This window comes from Oncorhynchus mykiss, chromosome 20 (genome assembly GCF_057628025.1).
Source record: "Oncorhynchus mykiss isolate SJ-2025 chromosome 20, ASM5762802v1, whole genome shotgun sequence".
Classification (NCBI taxonomy): Eukaryota; Metazoa; Chordata; class Actinopteri; order Salmoniformes; family Salmonidae; genus Oncorhynchus; species Oncorhynchus mykiss.
This window is the reverse complement of record NC_143041.1, coordinates 16,454,487-16,473,326: the sequence shown is the minus strand read 5'-3', so window position 1 is coordinate 16,473,326 and position 18,840 is coordinate 16,454,487. Positions and strand designations below refer to the sequence as shown.

Below are 18,840 nucleotides of genomic sequence, written 5' to 3'. Positions count from 1 at the left end.
GGTGCCCTTCTTTGCGAGGCATTGGAAAACCTCCCAGGTCTTTGCGGTTTAATCTATGTTGGAAATTCACTGCTTCACTGAGGGACCTTACAGATAATTGTATATGTGGGGTTGTTATTCAAAAATCATGTTAAACACTATTATTACACAGAGTGAGTCCATGCAACTTATTATGTGACTTGTTAAGCACATTTCTACTCCTGGACTTATTTACTCTTGCCATAACAAAAAGTGTTGACATTTCAGCTTTCCATTTTTTTTTATTAATTAGTAAACATTTCGATAAACATCATTCCACTTTGAAATGATGAGATTCTATGTGTAAGTGAGTTGTAAAAAAACAAAACAATGTTTTATCCATTTTAAATTCAGGCTGTAACAGAACAAAATGTGGAAAAATTCAAGGGGTGTGAATACCTCCTGAAGGCTCTGTATACAGTATGTAAATGATTGGCACCCTTGATAAAGATGGGGAAAAATGACTATCAAATAAAAAATACAAATACTGAGCTCTATTGTATGCAATTAACCATTCATGTGTTCTTGGGGTTATTCTCTAGTTGGAAGATCCACTTGCGGCCAAGTTTCAGCCTCCTAGCAGAGGCACCCAGGTTTTTGGCTAAAATGACCTGGTGCTGGGTAAAGTGCATGATGCCGTATTCAGGAAAGCCAATGTTTTAAAAGCTTGGCCTAAAATAGTGTATGAGATCATACAAAATATTTTTCTGTGACTCTTATGTGCATGCAACCAATATTTTGTGGTCTGATGTGATTTAATAAGTAGCATCCAGATGCTGCACTTGACTTCTTCCAATTATTAATAAACATGCACCTGTTAAGAAACGGACTGTTAGAACTGTTAACGCTCCATGGATTGATGAGGAATTGAAAGAGATGGGGCAAAGGGAGTGGCTAATAAGTCCGGCTGCACATCTGACTGGCTGACTTACTGAAATTGAGAAATTATGTGACTAACCTCAACAAAAAGAAGAAAAAAGTATTATAAAGCCAAGATCAATAATACATAATGATACTTTTGTCTACTATGTTTGAAGCTATCAATATACAGTGGGGCAAAAAAAGAATTTAGTCAGCCACCAATTGTGCAAGTTCTCCCACTTAAAAAGATGAGAGAGGCCTGTAATTTTCATCATAGGTACACTTCAACTATGACAGACAAAATGAGAAAAAAATTCAGAAAATCACATTGTAGGATTTTTTTATGAATTTATTTGCAAATTATGGTGGAAAATAAGTATTTGATCAATAACAAAAGTTTATCTCAATACTTTGTTATATACCCTTTGTTGGCAATGACAGAGGTCAAATGTTTTCTGTAAGTCTTCACAAGGTTTTCACACACTGTTGCTGGTATTTTGGCCCATTCCTCCATGCAGATCTCCTCTAGAGCAGTGATGTTTTGGGGCTGTTGCTGGGCAACACGGACTTTCAACTCCCTCCAAAGATTTTCTATGGGGTTGAGATCTGGAGACTGGCTAGGCCACTCCAGGACCTTGAAATGCTTCTTACGAAGCCACTCCTTCGTTGCCCAGGAGGTGTGTTTGGGATCATTGTCATGCTGAAAGACCCAGCCACGTTTAATCTTCAATGCCCTTGCTGATGGTAGGCTTTGTTACTTTGGTCCCAGCTCTCTGCAGGTCATTCACTAAATCCCCCCGTGTGGTTCTGGGATTTTTGCTCACCGTTCTTGTGATCATTTTGACCCCACGGGGTGAGATCTTGCGTGGAGCCCCAGATCGAGGGAGATTATCAGTAGTCTTGTATGTCTTCCATTTCCTAATAATTGCTCCCACAGTTGATTTCTTCAAACCAAGCTGCTTACCTATTGCAGATTCAGTCTTCCCAGCCTGGTGCAGGTCTACAATTTTGTTTCTGGTGTCCTTTGACAGCTCTTTGGTCTTGGCCATAGTGGAGTTTGGAGTGTGACTGTTTGAGGTTGTGGACAGGTGTCTTTATACTGAAAACAAGTTCAAACAGGTGCCATTAATACAGGTAACGAGTGGAGGACAGAGGAGCCTCTTAAAGAAGAAGTTACAGGTCTGTGAGAACCAGAAATCTTGCTAGTTTGTATGTGACCAAATACTTATTTTCCACCATAATTTGCAAATAAATTCATTAAAAATCCTACAATGTGATTTTCTGGATTATTCCCCCTCATTTTGTCTGTCATAGTTGAACTGTACCTATGATGAAAATTACAGGCCTCATCTTTTTAAGTGGGAGAACTTGCACAATTGGTGGCTGACTAAATACTTTTTTGCCCCACTGTACATTATATATACAAAAGTATATAATTAGTGGATTCAGTTATTCATTAGTGGATTCAGCTATTACAACCACACCTGTTGCTGACATGTGTATCAAATTGAGCACACCACCATGCAATCTCCATAGACAAACATTGACAGTAGAATCGCATTACTGAAGAGGTCATTGACTTTCAATATGGCACCGTCATAGGATGCCACCTTTCCAACAAGTCAGTTTGTAAAATTCCTGCCCTGGTCAGCTGTAAATGCTGTTATTGTGAATTGGAAACATCTAGGAGCAACAACGGCTCAGCCGCGAAGTGGTAGACCACACAAGCTCACAGAATGGTACCGTGCTGAAGTGCGTAGTGCGTAAAACAAAGTCTGTCCTCAGGAGCAACACTCACTTCCGAAGCAACATCAACACAATAACTGTTTGTCGGGAGCTTCATGAAATGAGTTACCATGGCTGAGAAGCCTAAGATCACCATGCGCAATGCCAAGCGTTGGCTGGGGTGGTGTAATGCTCGCCGTCATTAGGCCCTGGAGCATTGGAAATGCGTTCTGGAGAGATGAACCACTCTTTACCATCTGGCAGTCCGACGGACAAATCTGGATTTGGCGGATGCCAGGAGAACGCTACCTGCCCTTGTGCATAGTGCCAACTGTAAAGTTTGGTGGAGGAGGAATAATGGTCTGGGACTGTTTTTCATGGTTCGGGCTAGGCCCCTTAGTACCAGTGTAGGGAAATATTAACGCTACAGCATACAATGACACTAGACAATTCTGTACTTCCACCTTTGTGGCAACAGTTTGGGGAAGGCCCATTACTGTTTCAGCATGACAAGGCCCCGGTGCACAAAGCGAGGTCCATACAGAAATGGTTTGTCGAACGGTGTGAAAGAACTTGAATGGCCTGCACAGAGCCCTGACCTCAACCCCATCAAAAAACCTTTGGGATAAATTGGAACGTTGACTGCGAGCCAGGCCTTATCGCCCAACATCAGTGCCCGACCTCACTAACTCTCTTGTGGCTGAATGGAAGCAAGTCCCTGTAGCAATGTTCTAACATCTAGTTGAAAGCCTTCCCAGAAGAGTGGAGGCTGTTATAGCAGCAAATGGGGGGGACCAACTCCATTTTATTACCCATGATTTTGGAATGAGATGTTCGATGAGCAGGTGTCGACAAGTGTATAAAGAATGATGGCAAAAAAAACTTATTTAAATTAAATTATGGGCAGAAAGACAAATTCAACTCCATCTTTCATCGAATCAGATGGTCTATTCATCACAAAACCATTTGATGTTGCCAATTATTTTAATTATTACTTCATAGGCAAATTAGGTACACTTAGGCAGGAAATGCCAACAACTAACAGTGAGCCATCGTATTCAAGCATAGAAAAAACGAATAATGAAAGAAAAGCATTGGAAGTTTGAATTTTGTAAAGTTAGTGTAGCAGAGGTGTAAAAAAAATATAAAAAAATATTGATCAATAATGACAAACCTTAGATGACAACTTAGATGGAAAGCTACTGAGGATGGTAGCTGACTCTATAGCCACTCTTATCTGTGGCATATCTTTGATCTGAGCCTAGAGGAAAGTGTTTGTCCTCAGGCCTGGAGGGAAGCCAAATTCATTCCACTACCCAAGAGTGGTGAAGCGGCATTTACTGGTTCCAACAGCAGAACTATCAGCTTGCTGCCAGCTCTTAGCAGACTGTTGAAAAAAAATTGTGCTTGACCAAATACAATGCTATTTCTCTGTAAACAAATAACAACATACTTTCAGCATGCTTATAGAGAAGGGCGTTCAACATGTACAAACTACACTGACACAAATGACTGATGATTGGTTGAAACAAATGAATAATAAAAAGATTGTGGGAGCTGTACAGTTAGATTTCATTGCAACCTTTGATATGATTGACCATAAGCTGTTGTTGTGAGCTTGTGTTTTACGGCTTTTCAACCTCTGCCATATCGTGGATTCAGAGCTATCTATCTTACAGAACTCAAAAGGGTTTCCTTGAATGGAAGCTTCTCTAACGTCAAGCATGTAAAGTGTGGTGTGCCGCAGGGCAGCTCTCTAGCCCATCTACTCGTTTCTATTTCTACCAATGAGCTGCCACTGGCATTAAACAAAGCATGTGTGTCAGATGTATGCTGATGTTTCAGCCACTGAAACCCTTAACAAAGAGTTGCAGTCAGTTTTGGAATGGGTGGCCAGTAATAAACTGGGCCTGAACATTTCTAAAACTAAGAACATTGTTTTTGGTACAAATCATTCCCTCAGTTCTAGTCCTCAGCTGAATCTGGTAATGAATGGTGTGGCTGTTGAAGATAATAAATTACTTGGCGTTACCTTAGATTGTAAACTGTCATGGTCAAAACATATAGATTCAATGGTTGTAAAAGATGGGGAGAGGTCTGTCAATAATAATGAGATGCTCTGCTTTTTTGACACCACACCCAAGAATACAACATGCCATGAAAAGGCACGGGGACGAAGCCCAAAACAAACACGTAAACAAAAACACAGGGATGTAACCCAAACAAAAGAGCGGGGTTAAACCTCTAATAAATACACGGAACGAGACCCGTAATCACAAGTGCACAACAATACACGGGGACCAGACCCGTAATAACGAGTACACGGTACACGCAGCACGAAAGCCAAAACCACAAAGCACAGGTACTCACAAGACCAACGGACATGGGAACCAGGTGTTCGTAATGAAACAGTTCAGTGACGCCTAGAGGCCGGTGATGTAGACCTCCGGAGCTGGTGCACGGAATGAGCAGCAGTACAGGGGGGAATCCGTGACAAGAACAAATTCAAGGAAACGTACAGTATTACACAGAGCCATGAGTGAATGGATCTCCCATCTCATATAGTGCAAGTGAACAGAAAATCTGGTTAAAAAAACAAATAAATCAATACCTCAAGGCACAACGCCTCTCCCCCATGTGACCTCCTTGTTGTGTTTATGTACTGTATGTGTAACTGATAGAAGCACACACACACACACACTACATGTTAATGTTTTTAAATGTATGTAAATAAACAAATATTATGTTTTGTCTGTAAGGTATTTTTCGTTATGCGTCGGACCCCAGGAAGACTAGCTGTGGCCATTGGTGTTGGCTAATGGGGATCCGAATAAATCAAATCAAATTTACCTGCAGGTGGCTAAGTGGCCTGATGAAGGTTATAATTAACTATAGATCTATAGTCTTTCCATTAGGATACACCGACACACACGCACATACACAGGTCTCTCTGCTCTGCTGTCAGTCTCCATCTGTTGGTCAGGTGATCAATACTAATATCTGTAGAAGGTTGTAATGAACTATAGATCTATACCTAACATACTGTCCATGTGTGTGTGTGTGTGTGTGTGTTGTTGCGCATGTGGGTGTATGCATTGTGTTATGTTGTTATTTGCGTCTAGAACATGCAGTCATTCGATAATGTCACCGATAGTATCATTATAAATGAGAGTTTGGGTGACCTCCAATACCACACACACTCAACACACACGGGTGCACACGTAGCTGTTTGCACTATTGGCAAGTGGGATGAGTGAATATATGAGCTACACAAAAACTCATTACAACACGATTAGAAGCAAACCTCAAATTGAATCTCATTTACAGAGGGCTGTTTGCCTGTCAGACACACACACACAGGGGCGGACTGGGACCAAGAATCGGCCCATTATTTTCCTTGAGGCCCCCATTATTAGCCAGATAAATATAATTTTGCGCAAAAATCTAAGTTAGGCCCACTGAGCTAAAGATGGGCTAGCCCATCTGGCATTTGCCCAAAATGCCAGATGGCCAGTCCGCCCTTGCACACACACACACACACACACAACACACACCTCCCTCTCTGTCTCTCACTCCCTTTCTTTCTCTCTCTCTCCATCTCTTTGTGACCACCCATTGAGTCTCATTGAGAGTGGGAGTATCTGTCTGACCCATATAGACCTGTGCACCGCTAAACACCTGCATATGGCATTTACACACAGACACAGACACACACACACACACACACATACTGGCACTCACTCTGTATGCTGACAGCTGAGGTTTTATTTTTGGCTGTATTTTCTCTCTGCCGGCAATTCACATAAACACACACACACACACACACACACACACACACACACACACACACACACAATAACACATACACAAACAGTGTGCCCTGACCTTCTCTCTGCTGAGTGGGCAAAGAGTCAGGGGTCACTGCTCACTGTCAGCCTGTCAGAGAGAACGAGGGAGGGGGGGAGGGGATGGAGGGAGAGGAAGAGGGGTGGAGGAAGAGAAGGAGGGAGCGGCAGGGCCATGGAGAGAGGGGAAGGAGAGGTAGAGAATGTTAAGCCAGTGTAAAGCCAGTGTTGATGCTGAAATGTAGGAGCTTATAAAAGGCTGCGGCCACATAGACATTTAATTACCTGTCAAAAGCGCTTTTCCACTTCCTGTCCCACAAGCTTACCTGGAGTTCTCGTATCAAAATGGCCGTAGGGTAATGGCGTGCATACAGCATCAATAGGAACACATAATTAGATACTTCCAAGCACAATCAGTCATCGTGTGTGTGCAGCTGTGCATGTAGCTAAAAAGAGTGGGCAGCAGCTGGGGCATGGTACCCAGAGATACCGTTCTGATGGACAAGACTCAGCTGGGACTCCCTCTCTGGAACTGATAGGCCTACACAGATTAATCCGAAATGCACACCTCACTGTAATAAACAAGTTGGAGATACAGTTGGAGGTGTGTGTGTGTGTGTGTGTGTGTGTGTGTGTGTGTGTGTGTGTGTGTGTGTGTGTGTGTGTGTGTGTGTGAGAGATGTGGAGAAAAATAAGAGAGAGCGAGATAATTGATGGCAGGAGCAGAAGGGAGAACGCCGCTTGAGCGTGACGTGGAAACACCACTGTTGTTTTTCTCCCGCAGTTTTCGATCTCGAGCCATGAATGTTCTCTCTGTTCAGAAGTCTCTCTTGCTCAATCAGTGATTAATTCATGATTCTCCTTAGATTCTCTGAAAATACTTTATCACACCGACAGTCATTATCAGAGCAAATTGGGTAATGATTCGGATGTTGCCGCCGTATTCCGTGAGTCCTCTCCGGTATTCAGATAGTGAGCGCGCGCTGTCCAAGGTGCTGCAGCAGAGCGGCCCCGCCCATCCTCTCCTCCTCTTCTCTCCCCTTCATCATCCACGTGATGCACGGAGCAGCAGACTGCACCTTCGCCTCCTCCGTAGAGAGAGAGAGAGAGATGCGTTTGGTTCCACTGGTCTGTTTGATCGAGAAGAGACTGTGATTGTTTCGGTAGGCCTATCTAACAGGTATTTACCGGGAACGGTTTGGCTGCACTCAGCATCTCCCCTCACAACGCGGTGATTGTTATCAGATGACAAGGAGAAAATCGATGAGTAGCCACAACACCGACCAGAAGATGTGTGTAAGGTAGGCTGAGACATTTTTATCTCGGTGTGTATGTATTGTATTAGGTCTTTGCTGTAGGCTATGTGTACCTATTTAATTAGAATAGCCTAATATGGGCGTTTTCCCGCAGCAGTGTTTTTGGTGTATGGATTTTTTCGCACAGGTGAGGTAGATATAAACTCGGAGTAACGGGTGAGTTCGAGCTCACTGGAGGAGAGGAATAGCCTACGCACGCACACACACACACGGAGACTCTTAGGAGGGGGAGAGGAGAGAGGAATGGCCGTTGATCGATAATCGATATTTAAACCTGCTCTCATCTCACCGCGTCTTTCAATACTGTGATTTGGAACCCTAATCTCAACCACATCACTAGAGAGACAGACGCCGGAGTGGTGTGAGGCGCCTTTTTTTCCCATGGTGCGAAAAAGGGGATAATTCGATAAACAAGGCGCATTTGAGTCATCCTCCGCATCGCTCGAGAAACCGCTTCCGAGTCCCTTGCGGAGGCACGAGGTGGTCATGTTGGAATGTCTTTTGCCGTCAGAGAGGTAAAACGTACAGAACGTTGTAGACATTAAGGTAATGAGTCGAGCTGAAATTATACTGTTCTACCTGACAGACAATAAGTTCTATACAACACATGAAATGCATCTGAATATTCTGTATCTTTCTGAAAAGACTCACTGGTATATCACATGGTATTGGTGATAGGAGGACTGTCTGGAAAGACTGTGTGAGAGAGAGAGAGAGAGAGAGAGTGCGTTTCCATACATGTATCTGACTCAGGGTGATAGTGCTGTCTCTTCCCTCTGTAGGTCACTGGAAAGAAAAGAGTGATGAAGCGACAGTGAGGGACACACTCACAGTGCTCAACCCACAAGCCCCGCTGATAGAGACAAAAAAGAGGGGGAGATGCTCTGATAGTCTCTCTCTGTTTACGGTGTGTGACAGTGTATGACCATATTCTCCCTCTCTCTCTCTGAGGGGAACAGGCACCAACGAAGACACCGATATGGTTCTCACACTGCACCCCTCATTTCTCTAACACACACACACACACACACACACACACACACCATTGAAGGAAGACAGTGGAGGAGGAACGAGGAGCGACAGAGACGAGAAGATAGAAGACTAACATTGGGAACACTTGGACCTCTATAAGGAGCCAGCTCCCTCACTTGACTGGCAGACAGAGGAACACCTATGGAGGGTGTAGGGTGCTACTAACGGGGCTAAGAAGACTGTAGGGTACTAGAAAGGGCCCTAAGAAGACTTAAGGGTGCTCTCAAGGATGTTTGCACCATGAGTTGTAGAGTAGTTTGTGCTGCCCAGCTCTAGCCTTTGTGTCTGCGTGTGTGTGCGTTGTGTGTATGTGTTTGCGCGTGTGTGTGATGGCGGTGTGTGTGTGGGCCGCGGCCCCCCTGCTGTGTGTCTGGCTGTGCCTCTGTAGCCTTGGGGGATCCAGAGGGGAGGTGCTAGAGTTTGGGGGGGTGTCGGGACAGTGGGGGCGGTTCCCGGTGTGGAACGCGTGCTGCGAGAGCATCCTGTCGTTCAGCGTTAGAACTCACAGTGAGGACGGACTGCTGCTTTACCTTGACGACGAAGGATTCTGCGACTTCCTGGAACTATTGTTGCTGCGCGGGAAACTCCGCCTACGCTTCTCCATCTTCTGCGCCGAGCCGGCTGAGGTGAGTTCCGGGGTCGCCGTGAGTGACGGACACTGGCATGTGGTTCGTGTGAAACGGGACTGGAGGAACACAAGCCTTGAGGTGGATGGAAGGATGGAGGGATGGGCAGAGGTGAAGAGCAAACGGAGAGACATGACAGTGTTTAGCCACACCTTTATGGGCGGGGTTTCCCCAGAGCTCCACGCCTCCCCTCTCCGCCTCACTTCCCCTGGCGTCAGAGACCACGCCCCCTTTGCTGGCTGGCTCACTTCGGTGACCATCAATGGATCGGCGGTTGTAATGGAAGGATCGGAGGGCGTTACCATGGGGGGAGACGGGTGTGGGCCGGACCACATGTGTCAGAATGGAGGGGTGTGTTCTGTCGTCGAGCAGAAGAACGTTTGCGACTGTACCGACACCGGCTACAAAGGCAACGACTGCAGCGAAGGTAAGGCCTTACCCAAACCCTACCTTGAAACGTTGTGATTTCATCTCGCACACACATTTAAAAACACACATACACAGGGCCGGCTCTAGCCTTTTGGGGGCCCTAAGCGATATTTGGTTGGGTGGTGCCCTACCAAGTGGAAAACAAAATAATTGTGTCCCCCCTCTTGACACGAAAAAGGTTGCAGTTTTATTGCAAGTTTTCTGCAGTTCTACACATTTTGCCATGGGACGGAGAGAACATTTAGCAATTCTATAACACATTTTCTGCAATTGTACACATTTTGCCATGACTTATGCCATGTAAATGATATATGAGTGAGAGTGACTAACAAAATCAGTGGGGGCCCCCTGGAGGTCAGGGTCCCTGAGCAAGTGCCTGATCGGTATTCAGACATGATTCCTACAAGTTTAGATAACTGGCTAGACTAACTTAACAATCTATACATTGTTAGCTGACATGGCTAAAAATTGCTGATGCACAACCAAATTTCCAACCTTGTGTATTCTACTATTCTAACTCTCAATAGTATGTTGAGACCTCGACGGAGGCCCTAAGCGACCGCTTATGTCGCTTATGCCACGAGCCAGCCCTGCGCACACATACACACAGACCTCCCCTACACACAGATTTAAACTACTGGTGTTATTTGTAGTATATAGTGTAGAACATTGAAACCCATATCTTTAATATGACTGTTACATAGTGAATCACAGCACCAGCCATTCTCCCTGTCCTATACAGTGGTGGTTAGTAGATCCTAGTGGTGGTCAGTAGATCCTAGTGGTGGTTAGTAGATTGTAGAGGTAGTCAGTAGATCCTAGTGGTGATCAGAAAACCCTAGTGGTGGTCAGTAGATCCTAGTCGTAGTCTGTAGATCCTAGTGGTGGTCAGAAGATCCTGGTGGTGGTTAGTAGATCCTGATGGTCAGAAGATCCTAGTGGTGGTCAGTAGATCCTAGTGGTGGTCAGTAGATCCTAGTGGTGGTGGGTTGATCCTAGTGGTGGTGGGTTGATCCTAGTGGTGGTCAGTAGATCCTATTGGTTGTCAGTAGATCCTAGTGGTGGTCAGTCGATCCTAGTGGTGGTGGGTTGATCCTAGTGGTGGTCAGTAGATCCTATTGGTTGTCAGTAGATCCTAGTGGTGGTCAGTAGATCCTAGTGGTGGTCAGCAGATCCTAGTGGTGGTTGGTAGATCCTAGTGGTGGTTAGTAGATCCTAGTGGTGATCAGAAGAGCCTAGTGGTGGTCAGTAGATCCTAGTGGTGGTCAGTAGATCCTAGTGGTGGTCAGAATATCCTAGTAGGGGTTAGTAGATCCTGGTGGTCAGAATATCCTAGTGGTAGTGGGTTGATCCTAGTGGTGGTTAGTAGATCCTAGTGGTGGTCAGTAGATCCTAGTGGTGGTGGGTTGATCCTAGTGGTGGTCAGTAGATCCTAGTGGTGGTCAGTAGATCCTAGTAGTGGTGGGTTGATCCTAGTGGTGGTCAGTAGATCCTACTGGTTGTCAGTAGATCCTAGTGGTGGTCAGTAGATCCTTGTGGTGGTCAGTAGATCCTAGTGGTGGTCAGAATATCCTAGTAGGGGTTAGTAGATCCTGGTGGTCAGAATATCCTAGTGGTAGTGGGTTGATCCTAGTGGTGGTTAGTAGATCCTAGTGGTGGTCAGTAGATCCTAGTGGTAGTCTGTAGATCCTAGTGGTGGTCAGAGGATCCTAGTGGTGGTTAGTAGATCCTGATGGTCAGAAGATCCTAGTGGTGGTCAGTAGATCCTAGTGGTGGTCAGTAGATCCTAGTGGTGGTTAGTAGATCCTAGTGGTTGTCAGTAGATCCTTGTGGTGGTTAGTAGATCCTAGTGGTGGTCAGTAGATCCTAGTGGTGGTTAGTAGATCCTAGTTTTGGTCAGTAGAGCCTAGTGGTGGTGGGTTTTTCCTAGTGGTGGTCATTAGATCTTAGTGGTTGTCAGTAGAGCCTAGTGGTGGTGGGTTGATCCTAGTGGTGGTCAGTAGATCCTAGTGGTGGAGGGTTGATCCTAGTGGTGGTTAGTAGATCCTAGTGGTGGTCAGTAGATCCTAGTGGTGGTGAGTTGATCCTAATGGTGGTCAGTAGATCCTAGTGGTGGTCAGTAGATCCTATTGGAGGTTGGTTGATCCTAGTGGTGGTAAGTAGAGCCCACTGGTTGTCAGTAGATCCTTGCGGGCTCAGTAGATCCTAGTGTTGGTCAGTAGATCCTAGTAGTAGTCTGTAGATCCTAGTGGTGGTCAGAAGATCCTAGTGGTGGTTAGTAGATCCTAGTGGTGATCAGAAAATCATAGTGGTGTTCAGTAGATCCTAGTGGTGGTCTGTAGATACTAGTGGTGGTCAGAGGATCCTAGTGGTGGTTAGTAGATCCTGGTGGTGGTCACTAGATCCTAGTGATGGGTTGATCCTAGTGGTGGTCAGTATATCCTATTGGTTGTCAGTAGATCCTAGTGGCAGTGGGTTGATCCTAGTGGTGGTCAGTAGATCCTACTGGTTGTCAGTAGATCCTAGTGGTGGTCAGTAGATCCTAGTGGTGGTCAGAAGATCCCAGTGGTGGTTAGTAGATCCTGGTGGTGGTCAGTAGATCCTAGTGATGGGTTGATCCTAGTGGTGGTCAGTATATCCTATTGGTTGTCAGTAGATCCTAGTTGCGGTGGGTTGATCCTAGTGGTGGTCAGTAGATCCTACTGGTTGTCAGTAGATCCTAGTGGTGGTCAGTAGATCCTAGTGGTGGTCAGTAGATCCTAGTGGTGGTTAGTAGATCCTAGTGGTGGTTAGTAGATCCTAGTGGTGGTCAGAAGATCCGAGTGGTGGTCAGTAGATCCTAGTGGTAGTCAGTAGATCCTAGTGGTGGTCAGAAGATCCTAGTAGTGGTTAGTAGATACTGGTGGTAAGAATATCTTAGTGGTAGTGGGTTTATCCTAGTGGTTGTCAGTAGATCTAGTGGTGGTTAGTAGATCGTAGTGGTGGTCAGTAGACCCTAGTGGTGGTGAGTAGTAGATCCTAGTGGTAGTCAGTAGATCCTAGTTTTGGTCAGTAGAGCCTAGTGGTGGTGGGTTTATCCTTGTGGTGGTCAGTAGATCTTAGTGGTGGTCAGTAGAGCCTAGTGGTGGTCAGTAGAGCCTAGTGGTGGTGGGTTGATCCTAGTGGTGGTCAGTAGATCCTAGTGGTGGATGGTTGATCTTAGTGGTGGTCAGTAGATCCTAGTGGTGGTGGGTTGATCCTAGTGGTGGTCAGTAGAGCCTACTGGTTGTCAGTAGATCCTTGTGGGGGTCAGTAGATCCTAGTGTTGGTCAGTAGATCCTAGTGGTGGTCAGTAGATCCTATTGGTAGTCCGTAGATCCTGGTGGTGGTTAGTAGATACTGGTGGTAAGAATATCTTAGTTCTAGTGGGTTTATCCTAGTGGTTGTCATTAGATCCTAGTGGTGGTTAGTAGATCCTAGTGTTGGTCAGTAGATCCTAGTGGTGGTCAGTAGATCCTAGTTTTGGTCAGTAGAGCCTATTGGTGGTCAGAAGATCCTAGTGGTGGTCAGTAGAGCCTAGTGGTGGTGGGTTTATCCTAGTGGTGGTCAGTAGATCCTAGTAGTGGTTAGTAGATCCTAGTGGTGGTCAGTAGATCCTAGTGGTGGTTAGTAGATCCTAGTGGTAGTCAGTAGATCCTAGTTTTGGTCAGTAGAGCCTAGTGGATGTGGGTTTATCCTTGTGGTGGTCTGTAGATCTTAGTGGTGGTCAGTAGAGCCTAGTGGTGGTCAGTAGAGCCTAGTGTTGGTGGGTTGATCCTAGTGGTGGTCAGTAGATCCTAGTGGTGGATGGTTGATCTTAGTGGTGGTCAGTAGATCCTAGTGGTGGTGGGTTGATCCTAATGGTGGTCAGTAGATCCTAGTGGTGGTCAGTAGATCCTATTGGAGGTGGGTTGATCCTAGTGGTGGTCAGTAGAGCCCACTGGTTGTCAGTAGATCCTTGCGGGGGTCAGTAGATCCTAGTGTTGGTCAGTAGATCCTAGTGGTAGTCTGTAGATCCTAGTGGTGGTCAGAGGATCCTAGTGGTGGTTAGTAGATCCTAGTGGTGATCAGAAAATCCTTGTGGTGTTCAGTAGATCCTAGTGGTAGTCTGTAGATACTAGTGGTGGTCAGAGGATCCTAGTAGTGGTTAGTAGATCCTGGTGGTGGTCAGTATATCCTAGTGATGACTTGATCCTAGTGGTGGTCAGTATATCCTATTGGTTGTCAGTAGATCCTAGTGGCGGTGGGTTGATCCTAGTGGTGGTCAGTAGATCCTACTGGTTGTCAGTAGATCCTAGTGGTGGTCAGTAGATCCTAGTGGTGGTCAGTAGATCCTAGTGGTGGTTAGTAGATCCTAGTGGTGGTTAGTAGATCCTAGTGGTGGTCAGAAGATCCGAGTGGTGGTCAGTAGATCCTAGTGGTAGTCAGTAGATCCTAGTGGTGGTCAGAAGATCCTAGTAGTGGTTCGTAGATACTGGTGGTAAGAATATCTTAGTGGTAGTGGGTTTATCCTAGTGGTTGTCAGTAGATCCTAGTGGTGGTTAGTAGATCCTAGTGGTGGTCAGTAGATCCTAGTGGTGGTTAGTAGATCCTAGTGGTAGTCAGTAGATCCTAGTTTTGGTCGGTAGAGCCTAGTGGTGGTGGGTTTATCCTTGTGGTGGTCATTAGATCTTAGTGGTGGTCAGTAGAGCCTAGTGGTGGTCAGTAGAGCCTAGTGGTGGTGGGTTGATCCTAGTGGTGGTCAGTAGATCATAGTGGTGGATGGTTGATCTTAGTGGTGGTCAGTAGATCCTAGTGGTGGTGGGTTGATCCTAGTGGTGATCAGTAGAGCCTACTGGTTGTCAGTAGATCCTTGTGGGGGTCAGTAGATCCTAGTGTTGGTCAGTAGATCCTAGTGGTGGTCAGTAGATCCTATTGGTAGTCAGTAGATCCTGGTGGTGGTTAGTAGATACTGGTGGTAAGAATATCTTAGTTCTAGTGGGTTTATCCTAGTGGTTGTCATTAGATCCTAGTGGTGGTTAGTTGATCCTAGTGTTGGTCAGTAGATCCTAGTGGTGGTCAGTAGATCCTAGTGGTGGTTAGTAGATCCTAGTGGTTGTCAGTAGATCCTAGTTTTGGTCAATAGAGCCTAGTGGTGGTGGGTTTATCCTTGTGGTGGTCAGTAGATCTTAGTGGTGGTCAGTAGAGCCTAGTGGTGGTCAGTAGAGCCTAGTGGTGGTGGGTTGATCTTAGTGGTGGTCAGTAGATCCTAGTGGTGGATGGTTGATCTTAGTGGTGGTTAGTAGATCCTGATGGTCAGAAGATCCTAGTGGTGGTCAGTAGATCCTAGTGGTGGTCAGTAGATCCTAGTGGTGGTTAGTAGATCCTAGTGGTGGTTAGTAGATCCTAGTGGTGGTCAGAAGATCCGAGTGGTGGTCAGTAGATCCTAGTGGTAGTCAGTAGATCCTAGTGGTGGTCAGAAGATCCTAGTAGTGGTTAGTAGATACTGGTGGTAAGAATATCTTAGTGGTAGTGGGTTTATCCTAGTGGTTGTCAGTAGATCCTAGTGGTGGTTAGTAGATCGTAGTGGTGGTCAGTAGATCCTAGTGGTGGTTAGTAGATCCTAGTGGTAGTCAGTAGATCCTAGTTTTGGTCAGTAGAGCCTAGTGGTGGTGGGTTTATCCTTGTGGTGGTCAGTAGATCTTAGTGGTGGTCAGTAGAGCCTAGTGGTGGTGGGTTGATCCTAGTGGTGGTCAGTAGATCCTAGTGGTGGATGGTTGATCTTAGTGGTGGTCAGTAGATCCTAGTGGTGGTGGGTTGATCCTAGTGGTGGTCAGTAGAGCCTACTGGTTGTCAGTAGATCCTTGTGGGGGTCAGTAGATCCTAGTGTTGGTCAGTAGATCCTAGTGGTGGTCAGTAGATCCTATTGGTAGTCCGTAGATCCTGGTGGTGGTTAGTAGATACTGGTGGTAAGAATATCTTAGTTCTAGTGGGTTTATCCTAGTGGTTGTCATTAGATCCTAGTGGTGGTTAGTAGATCCTAGTGTTGGTCAGTAGATCCTAGTGGTGGTCAGTAGATCCTAGTTTTGGTCAGTAGAGCCTATTGGTGGTCAGAAGATCCTAGTGGTGGTCAGTAGAGCCTAGTGGTGGTGGGTTTATCCTAGTGGTGGTCAGTAGATCCTAGTAGTGGTTAGTAGATCCTAGTGGTGGTCAGTAGATCCTAGTGGTGGTTAGTAGATCCTAGTGGTAGTCAGTAGATCCTAGTTTTGGTCAGTAGAGCCTAGTGGATGTGGGTTTATCCTTGTGGTGGTCTGTAGATCTTAGTGGTGGTCAGTAGAGCCTAGTGGTGGTCAGTAGAGCCTAGTGTTGGTGGGTTGATCCTAGTGGTGGTCAGTAGATCCTAGTGGTGGATGGTTGATCTTAGTGGTGGTCAGTAGATCCTAGTGGTGGTGGGTTGATCCTAATGGTGGTCAGTAGATCCTAGTGGTGGTCAGTAGATCCTATTGGAGGTGGGTTGATCCTAGTGGTGGTCAGTAGAGCCCACTGGTTGTCAGTAGATCCTTGCGGGGGTCAGTAGATCCTAGTGTTGGTCAGTAGATCCTAGTGGTAGTCTGTAGATCCTAGTGGTGGTCAGAGGATCCTAGTGGTGGTTAGTAGATCCTAGTGGTGATCAGAAAATCCTAGTGGTGTTCAGTAGATCCTAGTGGTAGTCTGTAGATACTAGTGGTGGTCAGAGGATCCTAGTAGTGGTTAGTAGATCCTGGTGGTGGTCAGTATATCCTAGTGATGACTTGATCCTAGTGGTGGTCAGTATATCCTATTGGTTGTCAGTAGATCCTAGTGGCGGTGGGTTGATCCTAGTGGTGGTCAGTAGATCCTACTGGTTGTCAGTAGATCCTAGTGGTGGTCAGTAGATCCTAGTGGTGGTCAGTAGATCCTAGTGGTGGTTAGTAGATCCTAGTGGTGGTTAGTAGATCCTAGTGGTGGTCAGAAGATCCGAGTGGTGGTCAGTAGATCCTAGTGGTAGTCAGTAGATCCTAGTGGTGGTCAGAAGATCCTAGTAGTGGTTCGTAGATACTGCTGGTAAGAATATCTTAGTGGTAGTGGGTTTATCCTAGTGGTTGTCAGTAGATCCTAGTGGTGGTTAGTAGATCCTAGTGGTGGTCAGTAGATCCTAGTGGTGGTTAGTAGATCCTAGTGGTAGTCAGTAGATCCTAGTTTTGGTCGGTAGAGCCTAGTGGTGGTGGGTTTATCCTTGTGGTGGTCATTAGATCTTAGTGGTGGTCAGTAGAGCCTAGTGGTGGTCAGTAGAGCCTAGTGGTGGTGGGTTGATCCTAGTGGTGGTCAGTAGATCATAGTGGTGGATGGTTGATCTTAGTGGTGGTCAGTAGATCCTAGTTGTGGTGGGTTGATCCTAGTGGTGATCAGTAGAGCCTACTGGTTGTCAGTAGATCCTTGTGGGGGTCAGTAGATCCTAGTGTTGGTCAGTAGATCCTAGTGGTGGTCAGTAGATCCTATTGGTAGTCAGTAGATCCTGGTGGTGGTTAGTAGATACTGGTGGTAAGAATATCTTAGTTCTAGTGGGTTTATCCTAGTGGTTGTCATTAGATCCTAGTGGTGGTTAGTTGATCCTAGTGTTGGTCAGTAGATCCTAGTGGTGGTCAGTAGATCCTAGTGGTGGTTAGTAGATCCTAGTGGTTGTCAGTAGATCCTAGTTTTGGTCAATAGAGCCTAGTGGTGGTGGGTTTATCCTTGTGGTGGTCAGTAGATCTTAGTGGTGGTCAGTAGAGCCTAGTGGTGGTCAGTAGAGCCTAGTGGTGGTGGGTTGATCTTAGTGGTGGTCAGTAGATCCTAGTGGTGGATGGTTGATCTTAGTGGTGGTCAGTAGATCCTAGTGGTGGTGGGTTGATTCTAGTGGTGGTCAGTAGAGCCTACTGGTTGTCAGTAGATCCTTGTGGGGGTCAGTAGATCCTAGTGTTGGTCAGTAGATCCTAGTGGTGGTCAGTAGATCCTAGTGGTGGTTAGTAGATCCTAGTGGTGGTTAGTAGATCCTAGTGGTGGTCAGAAAATCCGAGTGGTGGTCAGTAGATCCTAGTGGTAGTCAGTAGATCCTAGTGGTGGTCAGAAGATCCTAGTAGTGGTTAGTAGATACTGGTGGTAAGAATATCTTAGTGGTAGTGGGTTTATCCTAGTGGTTGTCAGTAGATCCTAGTGGTGGTTAGTAGATCCTAGTGGTGGTCAGTAGATCCTAGTGGTGGTTAATAGATCCTAGTGGTAGTCAGTAGATCCTAGTTTTGGTCAGTAGAGCCTAGTGGTGGTGGGTTTATCCTTGTGGTGGTCATTAGATCTTAGTGGTCGTCAGTAGAGCCTAGTGGTGGTCAGTAGAGCCTAGTGGTGGTGGGTTGATCCTAGTGGTGGTCAGTAGATCCTAGTGGTGGATGGTTGATCTTAGTGGTGGTCAGTAGATCCTAGTGGTGGTGGGTTGATCCTAGTGGTGGTCAGTAGAGCCTACTGGTTGTCAGTAGATCCTTGTGGGGGTTAGTAGATCCTAGTGTTGGTCAGTAGATCCTAGTGGTGGTCAGTAGATCCTATTGGTAGTCAGTAGATCCTGGTGGTGGTTAGTAGATACTGGTGGTAAGAATATCTTAGTGGTAGTGGGTTTATCCTAGTGGTTGTCAGTAGATCCTAGTGGTGGTTAGTAGATCCTAGTGGTGGTCAGTAGATCCTAGTGGTGGTTAATAGATCCTAGTGGTAGTCAGTAGATCCTAGTTTTGGTCAGTAGAGCCTAGTGGTGGTGGGTTTATCCTTGTGGTGGTCATTAGATCTTAGTGGTGGTCAGTAGAGCCTAGTGGTGGTCAGTAGAGCCTAGTGGTGGTGGGTTGATCCTAGTGGTGGTCAGTAGATCCTAGTGGTGGATGGTTGATCTTAGTGGTGGTCAGTAGATCCTAGTGGTGGTGGGTTTATCCTAGTGGTGGTCAGTAGAGCCTACTG

At 46.0% G+C, this 18,840-nt stretch overlaps 2 protein-coding genes across 40 annotated transcripts in view; one reads left to right on the top strand and one right to left on the bottom strand.

Moving 5' to 3' along the window:
• Positions 1 to 18,840, bottom strand: part of ipmkb (inositol polyphosphate multikinase b) — a 77,501-nt gene that overhangs the window by 30,493 nt on the left and 28,168 nt on the right. The gene's annotated exons all lie outside the window — the stretch shown is intronic.
• The window catches only part of nrxn1a (neurexin 1a), a 66,972-nt gene continuing 55,300 nt past the window's right edge, over positions 7,169 to 18,840 (top strand). For all 39 annotated transcript variants that reach the window (XM_090212382.1, XM_090212380.1, XM_090212377.1 and 36 more), the window contains exons 1-2: positions 7,169 to 7,750; positions 8,548 to 9,850. In XM_090212382.1, coding sequence (XP_090068508.1) covers positions 9,106 to 9,850 — 745 coding nt within the window. In that variant the 5' untranslated portion in view covers positions 7,169 to 7,750; positions 8,548 to 9,105. The remainder of the gene's footprint in view (positions 7,751 to 8,547; positions 9,851 to 18,840) is intronic.